Source organism: Syngnathus acus, chromosome 2, assembly GCF_901709675.1.
Source record: "Syngnathus acus chromosome 2, fSynAcu1.2, whole genome shotgun sequence".
In the NCBI taxonomy this organism is placed as follows: Eukaryota; Metazoa; Chordata; class Actinopteri; order Syngnathiformes; family Syngnathidae; genus Syngnathus; species Syngnathus acus.
In genome coordinates, this window is record NC_051088.1 from 10,470,645 (window position 1) to 10,480,086 (window position 9,442).

Here is a 9,442-nt window from a genome sequence, read left to right on the forward strand (position 1 = left end):
ATAAGCGTGTGATATTGATCGATTCATATATTTGTTTGCTTGTACTACATAATTGATATATAGGGTATATGATAAAGGGGTGAATTGATGATTGTTTAAATATCTTTTATAACAGGGATATCCGCGTAGATTTAGTCCATTTGGTGCGCATGCGTAAACCAGTAGAAGCCCCACTGAAGAGGACGCCCGCTGTTGGCCAAAATGGCGCAACTGCAGTGCAGCTTGCTTCTTTCATTTTCACTTAGCTCCACGCGATCAACGCTGTGAGCACAAATAAAACTACGGGGTCTGTGTGATTTCATCAAACGTCACGAGGAATAAGTGCTCGCGTGGGGAAAATGTCGACTTTTAAATAACCGCGCGCGAGAGACAATTCGGACGGTGTACGCTAATCAGACAACTACGTCACGTCCGCTTTTCTATTTGCGCCATTTTGGATGGGGGCACTTTCTCGCCTGGATGTGTATTGTCTGTCAAGAGAAGAATGGGACAGGGAAGCGTATCGTTATTAACATAGGCTCGCTTTCCATTGCATTTTTGACATGATGAGAGATTTCTTTTTCGTTTCCTTCATCGCGTGTCCGTCCTCGACGAGCTTTACTTTGTCATATGAGGCAAGGAACGCGTGTGTTCCTGTTTGCTGAGCAGAGGAAGGAGGAGGAGGAGGAGAGCCCGTGTCGGCGAGGAGACCAACGGCGGGGTGACTGACTGACTGACTCAACTCTCTCCTCCTACTTTGGAACTCACCTGTAAGGATATCGGCAACCGAGCGGGAGTAGTGGAAGAGTCGCTCCACCGCTTCGGTCGTCCCCGCCGCGGTGACTCTGTCCACTCAAAACGCCAGGCGCGGATGTAAGAGCAGGTAAACTTGTCTGTCACGATGACATAGTTTGTCGTTAGCTGCTAATGTCACCCGGCTACGATGAAGAAATTGCTCAAATGTAATTAAAAAAACGAGTTCGAGACAAGGATAAAATGAGTTCTCATCAAAAGTCACAAGAAGGAAGAGCCCATTGTCGGACAAGCAATAAAAATAGCTGTCGTCTCCTATCGAGAGCCTTGTTGTTGGTTAGCTTAGCTTGCTAAGCTAGTGTAGCGCGCTGCTTGGGCACTCTTTGTCAAACAGCAGCAGCTTTCCTGTTCTGTCTCTCGAATAATATGATAGCGTGGGCATATCACACTAAGAATCTGGTGTAAATTGCACTACGGAAGAAACGTGAAGGGTGTAATGTGTGCAACGTTTGTTTACATCGTTTTCATTTTTTTTCTTTTTTTGCCTGGGGGTGTGCTGGGGCTGACACATGTCTTCCTGGTGACACTTAAATGTTTTGGATCCAAAAAAGTGAGGGTCACTGTCACTGTCATCCGAATTTCACCTTCTTTTTTTTTTTTCCTGATTATTAAAGCTGAGCTGGTGTCACCCAGTGTTCATCTGGGCATCCCAAACTTTAGGGGGTTGGGGGGGGGGGCATGATGTCACATACCCATTGAGTGTGCTGACTAGATAGAGGAGACATGTTTAGTTTGGTGGACCATCAAGGTTTTTTGCAGGCCCTAATGTTTGGTATCCATTGAGGCGGTATCTCATGTTTGGTATCCATCGAGATGGTTTTCTTCCAGCTTCCTCTCTCCCTCCCTCCCACCCTCTCTCTCTCTTTCTCTCCCTCCCTCCCACTCAGTCTTGGCTTCTCTCTCTTTCTCTCATGCTCCCTATCTCCTGTTCTTCCTCCCAGCAGCCCCGCCTCTCTCTGCTTTCCCTCACCCGTTTCCATTTTCTCCCTCTGCTTCTGCTCGGCCTCACCCTCTCTCCCCTCCCTCCCCCATTCCCTTTGAGGCAGTCTCTTCGACCTCCCCTGTCCCATCCCCCCTCTGCTTCCGTCGCTCGCTCCCTCCCTCCCTCCCTCATCCTCCCAGCAACCCACCCTTCCTCACCCCCAGAGCCCATCCTCTCCCACACCCTCCCTCCCTTTTCTCCCTCTTCTGATTACTCCTTCTCTCTCTCCCTCCCTCCACTGCAGACATATTGTAGAGGCTGCCGCTGACTCAATAGGAGGCGCCATTCTGTGTGATGGTATCGGGAGGCAGAGAGAGGAGAGGAGGGGAGGGAAAGCAGGCAGAGGAAAAGTCAGACATTATATAATGGAGCTCCTCACTCGCGCCATCTATGTGTGATGGTAATAAATAGAATAGGCAACAAGGGGGGTTGTAAATGGAAAACACCTGGGTCTTGTTGTTTACCGTTTTGCTCTAACCTAGCAAATATAGCGAAAGCTCTAAAGTTGTTCAATTGCAAATTCTGGCAATATTGTGAAGCAAAAAATTCAGGTTGAAGCACAAGAACTCAGGTCATGGTTTTCAATGAAATGACAGGAAGCACTTAAAGTTGTTTTTATGGATGAGGATGCAAGTTCATGCTGGGCAAAAAAAAAAAGGTTCAAAGCGTGTTTGTTATCAGGAGAAATAAAGCAAATCCCAGACGGAAAAACATAGCAAGCTGCAACACTTGTTTTGAACAATGTCTGAGTCATTTGCTGTTCCAAAGGCGAAGCGGAAGAAAATCAGTTAAAATTTGGAACATACATCTTTTGGGGATAAAATCCGTCCGAGGTTTATTTTTATGACCAGTCCTCCTTCCAAAGAACATCTGTGACAAGTGGCAAGCACATCAGCCTCACAGTTCTGAAGTTGGTGTTTTGAATCTCTGTGTGGAATTTGCATGTTGTCTCTTTGCTTGAATGGGTTTTCTCCGCATGCCCGAGCCTCCTCTCAAAACATGCATGTTGGTTGTTGGCAATTCTAAATTGTCACCTCTGTGGTAGGTAGAAAATGAATGAATGGATGGAGGTAAAAGTGTATCATGCAGAATCGTGATCAGGCTTCCTCAGAGCTTTTTGACGATGTGATAATTTGAATTTGATGTGTTGGAGGAAGGAGCCAGCTAAAGCATGCAGGACAGAGACCCTTGAGGACCGGGTTTGTCACGTTTCCCGACCATTGGAAAATCTTACCCACTTTAGTAGACGTTAACAACAATCAAGAACATGTTTAAAAACAACCTCAAGGGGGAGGCATAATAACGTTTGATGTTTGTGGTGCAAACAAAAGTTCAGGCAAGATAAATTGTCCTTAGGTGTGGTTGAGTGTGAATGGTTTGTTGTTGATTTTGTGTGTGTGTGTGTGTGTGTCAAAACAGAGTCCAACAATGTTTGTGTCTTTCTCAAGCAGGCCACCAGAATGTTTCAGCTCCCCGTCAATAATCTGGGCAGTCTACGCAAAGCTCGGAAAAAGGTCAAGAGGGCCCTGGGAGACATCGGCTTGGAGTACTGCAAGGATCACCTAGAGGTGAGTGAGCACATGGACATTTATTTGGGCGTTTTATTTATTTCAACTGTGAAGCACTAGACCGAAGAAGAAATACTGTGTAAACTGCTGGAATGTTTCCATAGTCTTACAAGCATCACTTCATGCTAATATTTAGGAGCACCGGTAGTTCGTATTTGGGGCGGTGCCGGTTAAATAATGAGGATCATTAAGGGGTAAAGTAGCTTGTCTATTACGCTCTCTGCGGGAAAAGCACGTTCATCACCAGGGGGCCTAGCCCAGTTGTAGAGTGCACACAATAACGCGACTAGGCCACTACATTGCTTTTATATCAGCTTTAATATGATGGAATAACATATCACTGACCGACTCCTGACCTTTATACATCTTATTCTCCCTTTATGACGGTCCCGTCATCCAAAGATTCGAGGTTACGACCGGTGCGCAATGAACTCGTCTGCATAGTGAGCATTATGAGGTTCCCGCCTTACTTTCAAATTTTTATTTGTTTTATATTTATGGCCTGGAATTAGTTTGCATGCAAATAGCTCCTGTAAGTTTTGACGTTCCTCCTGTGTCAGCAGTGGACTACAGCACATTCTGACTTGCTCACTTCTTAGAGTTCCGTTTGCCATAGAAACGGTGCCCTTTGGAAAAGTGAACACAGCCTGTACTGCATCTATTGATCAATTTTTTATGCTGCGTATCCTCATTAGCGTTGCAGCTAGGGCTGGGCGATCGTGGGAAAAATAACTATTTTGATATTGAAAAGTTGTGGTTGAACTTGATTAACCCAGTAGCGGCCGCTGGTCATGCAAATGGAGGGAAGCTCAACGCCGCCTCAGACAGTTCATACAATCGTCACGGAGAAGCCGAGTGCCTAGGCCAGCCCACTGCCCCAGAGATGCGGAATGCACGATGGGCAAGATTAAAGACCAGCATTTACCCAGTGACGGTCCAGTTTCCTGCAGCGTGACAACCCACTCTTTGAAACACTCTGCGTTGCTCACTATGTGGGCAAGGAGACGGAAGTTGTCTCACTTACCTGTGATAAGTGGCTGATTCTGAATAAAAACGGACAATCTTGTAATATTTTGCAGCTCTGAAGCTCCAACTGAGGTGTCAATAAACATGTTAAAGCACGTTCAGGGAGCGTAGAATACCATGCGTCAGATGCTTGCTGCAAGCAAGGCAGGGGGATTTGGGGTGCTTTCCAAACGCTGCACCAACTTGTATACCCACCGCGCTGTTCGGTACAGCAATCCTTTTTCATCTTTTCTAATGTGTTTTATAAACTGCAGAAGCCTAAATCGAAAACATTGTTGAATTTCGATACGGGCGAGAGGCGGGCTTTAACCCAGACTGGACAGTGGACACCAGCCAGTGGTAGGGCACATATAGACAAAGAAGCATTCAAACTCAATTGAGGCTAAATGGGGGGCATACTAGACTCAAAAGCCGATAGCTCGTCACAGCTTTTACAAATAAGTCCCGTATGTTAAAAGATGACGTTAAAGTAGTTGTCAAAACAGATTACGTAACATGTTCTAAAAGGCACGCAGATGAGAAAGCTTGACATCGAATGTTTCTTTGTGCAGGATTTTAAAGCCTATACCCCCCCAGAGGTGTACATAAAGCACACTTCTTGGGAAGATGTGTGCATGTGGGAGCCATCGCATACCAAAGTCCAGGTGTGTAGCCTTTTAGTGGTCGTGTAGAAATGTCTCGTGTTGTTTGTAAAATGCTCTCCCGTTGTGCCTCAGGACTACAGATCCAAACCTTTTTGCTGCTCCGGCTGCCTCTTCTCATCCAAATACTTCTCAGCGTATAAGAGCCACTTCCGCAATGTCCACAGCGAAGACTTTGAGAACAACATCCTGCTTAACTGCCCTTACTGCACATACAACGGGAACAAAAAGAGCCTGGAGACGCACATCAAACTTTTCCACATGCCCAGCAACAACGCCGTGCGCCAGGGTCCCGGCGCCATGCTGGGCGGTACCAGTGGTCTCGTGATGAAGGATGGCCTCCTAAAGAGGCCAGGGGACACCCTCGAACAGGCGGTGTACTACTGCAAAAAGTGCACCTACCGGGACCCTTTGTACAATGTGGTGCGAAAGCACATCTACAGGGAACACTTCCAGCAGGTGGCTCAGCCTTACATCGCAAAACCGGGAGAGAAGAGCAGCACTCCAAATGGCGGATCCGCCGCCAAAGCAGAGGGTAGCAGTGCAAATAGCGCTCCAACTCATCAGATCCATTGCAAGAAGTGTCTGTTCGTTCCAAGGACCTATGAGACGCTCGTGCAGCATGTCATCGAGGACCACGAGAGGATCGGCTACCAGGTGACTGCCATGATTGGACACACCAGCGTGATCGTCCCCCGGCCCAAACCCATCCTACTGATGCCCTCGAAAACTCACGGGGACAAGACCATTATCGGGATGGGCCCGAAGGGCGCCGTCATGGCCACCACTAGGCCGTCGGCTTCTCAGCAGATGGTCCGAGTTGCCGGTGTCTCAAAGCTGAGCTTTGGTTCTCAAACTCTCCTAACAGGCCATAAACACGAGCCAGTAGGTTTAAAGGCGGGGAGCAACCAGCCTTTCAGTTTTGCTGGCCAACAGCCCAAGGCCACTCTCCCGGGGAACGCCCAGGTTTCTCTGCAGCCCCACTCGGCCAAACATCACTTTTCGGCAGGCGGCCTGCGGAGCCCGGTGGTGGTCAGCGGCGCGTCCTCCTTCAAGTCCAACCCCCTGGGCTCACGAGTCCAGGCGGCTGCCACCACCTTCGCATCAATCACAGCCAAGAAAAGCGGCTCCTCGGTCCTGAGCACGTCTTACACCCAGAAGTGGAAAATCTGTACCATTTGCAACGAGCTCTTCCCAGAGAACGTGTACAGTTCTCACTTTGAGAAGGAGCACAAAGCCGAGAAGGTTCCCGCCGTGGCCAACTACATCATGAAGATTCACAACTTCACCAGCAAGTGTCTCTACTGCAACCGCTATCTCCCCAGTGACACCTTGTTAAACCACATGCTCATACATGGCCTGTCCTGCCCGCACTGCCGCGCCACTTTCAACGACGTGGAGAAGATGGTGGCGCACATGCGTCTGTCGCACCCCAACGAGTCGGTGGGCCCTCGCACCGACTCCCCCTTGACTTTCGATCTCACCCTGCAACAGGGCAACCCAAAGAACGTTCAGTTGATTGTGACGACCTACAATATGAAAGATGCCCCAGAGGAGTCTGTGGCTTTTCATGCCCACAACACGCCCGTGTCGCCTTCCCTGTCCACCTCCCTGCTGTCGGCCAAGAGGTTATTGTCTCAGCACCCGCCTAAAATGCACTTGAGTGTACCCGAGAGTGCGTCCGTCAAGAATGTGCCACAAACGTCTGTACCGTACAAGAGGGACGTAGGGAAGACCCTCTGTCCGCTTTGCTTCTCCATTCTCAAGGGACCCATCTCGGACTCGCTGGCCCACCACTTGAGAGACAAGCACCAGGTCATTCAAACTGTCCACCCGGTAGAGAAGAAACTGACCTACAAGTGTATTCACTGCCTTGGTGTGTACACCAGTAACATGACTGCCTCCACCATCACCTTACACTTGGTGCACTGTCGTGGCGTAGGCAAGTCACACAACGGCCAGGAGAAGTCCGCTCACGTCTCTCGAATCGGTCAGGGCAGCGCCGTGAAACGTATCGCTTTTGAGAGCGCCGACATTAGTCCGCCAAAAAAGAAGAGGCGGGGACCGCCTGGGGAGAGAGCACACCCGAGAGATATGAACGGTTCATTTACCGAAAACCCGGATGAGCCCGTTGCCCTCGCGCTAGACCCGGAAGGACTAGAAAATGATTCGTACGAATCAAGGAAGGCATTCCTCACGCGCTACTTCAATCGAGCGCCGTACGCCACACAGCGAGAGGTGGAGAAGCTGGCGGCCGGTCTGTGGCTGTGGAAGTCGGACATCTCCAGCCACTTTGTCAACACGCGCAGGAAATGCACACGGGAATGCCAAAGTCACAACCCTGCCGTCTTGCTCGGATTCAGCATGCACGAGCTTAGCAAAGTGAACCACGAGTTGGCATTGGACAGGGTCGGTGGCGCGAGCTGGAGCCAAGCGGACCGAAGGCGCACGTCCAGGACACGCTTGGGCCTGTCGGAACGAGCCCGCCAAAGGCACAAGGAGTCAGTCGCCGCCAACGTCAAGGGTTTTACCCCGCAACCGAACACTACAGGAGACCAAACCGAGACAATCAACAGCATACTGCTGCAAAAAACGCCTGAGGACCCGACCGAGCCGATCGCCATCGACTCGGACAGTGAAGAGGAAGTCCGAGGCGAGTCGTCCCAAGTGTTCTGTCAACCTCCAGGAACCAAGGAGAGAGCGGCACTCGCTATGGAGGCCAACGTTACAACGCAAGACGCATTCGATGACGAGGATGATGACGACGAGGACGATGACGACGACGATGACGACGACGCGAATGAAGAGGTGCACTTTGAGAACGGTTTCGGGCCCACCGATTCAGCCCAAGGAAGAGATTCGCTGCCCATCATTATTCCCAAATTCGTACCCTCGTCTGCTAGGCGGAGCGGCGACGGAGCACAGCTGGGTAAGCAGCAGCAGGTCTGACTACTAACAAGGCGTCGGTTTGAAGACCTGCAGCCCCGCACCAACAAATCTGCCTCACCTGGACCCAAGGAACACACGAAGGAACTCCAAACAAGCCATCCGATGACTTTTCTGTTGACCCGACGGCACCAGACAATGCGCAGGGGTCAAGGAGTACACCCTGAGCAAGCTAGGAATATCAAATATTTTGGCTTTCATCAAACAAAAGGCTTTAGTGTGTATTTAGCCACTCGATTTGTAAACGTGACCAGAAAATCCTTCATTTTTTCTTTCCCCCAACCCACCTCGTGTTTCCAAGAAGTTGTAAATCTGTACAGTCTTTGACATGGATGTCCATACATCTCCTCTTGGATATTTGCTATGTCTAAGGTAGACATCAGTATGCTTCATGATTGGTGTTGCTTTGGTGGATGGTCTTTTCTTATATGTTAATTTTATTTTTTAACTAAAAGTATTATTTTCTTTTGCAAAATAAGATATGAATAAATAATTCTGTAAAATTGGTCTTTTTTTTGCACAGGGCTCCTCATTTGAGCAGATTAGTGTTTTTGCAGCTTTGCGCATTAGCCATGACTGCAATCTACTTGCTGTTTTTTAGCGTTACTTGTTATCTTTGCTCCTTTCCCCACTCACACACACACACACACACACACACACACACACACACACACACACACACACACACACACACACACACACACACAACTGATGACTGGATGGTAACCATCACGTTTTTAAAATATATATTTACCTCATGTTTCTTTCATTCATGTGTGTTTGTTATACACAAGTTTATTTTCCTCTTGCGCATTTAAGAATAAAGTGTTGTGAATATTTCTCACAGAAATGTTGGCCAAACCAGCTTGATTTAATTTGGATGGATGGGTGAATGTTTTCTCATGCTTATTAAGAATCTAGACAGCATTTATTTCTTGAACAGAGACTGTGCTTTTATAGTGTGTTGTGCTCAATGACCAACACAGCACACCACACACAATTATATTTTTGATGCACAATAAATAAGTCACCTCAAAGCCACATCCTGTCATGTCAAGGCTGACCTGTGAGAGACAAGATGCTGTCACAGGGCGTCCAGACTTTAAAAGAGAAAAGGACATTTCTGTGTCTGGCAGCAGCATAGACTTCAGGTTACTTCCTCATCCATATTTTGGAAGCGGTATAGCCGAAGTATCCGGGCCGCTGCTTTACAAAACATTAGACAAAAACAACACTGCCAAGTCTTAAAGGGGTGGAGCAGGGATGAGGCTGAGATGACTTAATTGGAGGTGGAGGTTATTTGATCCCATCCTTTGCTGTCCCACACCCTAGTGACTAGTCGTGAGGAAGACAAAATGGAGGGGAAGAGAGGTCTCCTTGGCTGGCTAGTTCGTGTTGCTATGCTGTAAGGAGCGAGAGGAGGAGAAGGAGAGACAGACGAGTGAGGGGGGGAGGGAAAGGAGGCCTCATCTGCAGTGCTGTGTGCA

At 48.6% G+C, this 9,442-nt stretch overlaps 1 protein-coding gene across 2 annotated transcripts; it reads left to right on the top strand.

Annotated features, from left to right (window-relative positions):
* Positions 1–410: 410 nt before the first annotated feature.
* adnpb (activity-dependent neuroprotector homeobox b) lies at positions 411–8,045 on the top strand. 2 transcript variants are annotated; one of them, XM_037266066.1, is made up of 4 exons: positions 411–862; positions 3,226–3,342; positions 4,920–5,012; positions 5,085–8,045. In XM_037266066.1, exons 2-4 carry the CDS (start codon positions 3,235–3,237, stop codon positions 7,956–7,958), a joined length of 3,075 nt encoding a protein of 1,024 aa, XP_037121961.1. In that variant the 5' UTR covers positions 411–862; positions 3,226–3,234; the 3' UTR covers positions 7,959–8,045. The 2 variants fall into 2 exon arrangements, with proteins under 2 accessions (XP_037121961.1, XP_037121969.1); XM_037266074.1 differs by having other exon boundaries at positions 411–852.
* Positions 8,046–9,442: the final 1,397 nt, after the last annotated feature.

Coding starts and splice junctions, on each gene's coding strand:
- adnpb (XM_037266066.1), top strand. CDS start 3,235: ATGTTTCAGCTCCCCGTCAATAATCTGGGCAGTCTACGCAAAGCTCGG. Junction 3,343..4,919: donor ACTGCAAGGATCACCTAGAG/GTGAGTGAGCAC, acceptor TTCTTTGTGCAG/GATTTTAAAGCCTATACCCC. Junction 5,013..5,084: donor CATCGCATACCAAAGTCCAG/GTGTGTAGCCTT, acceptor GTTGTGCCTCAG/GACTACAGATCCAAACCTTT.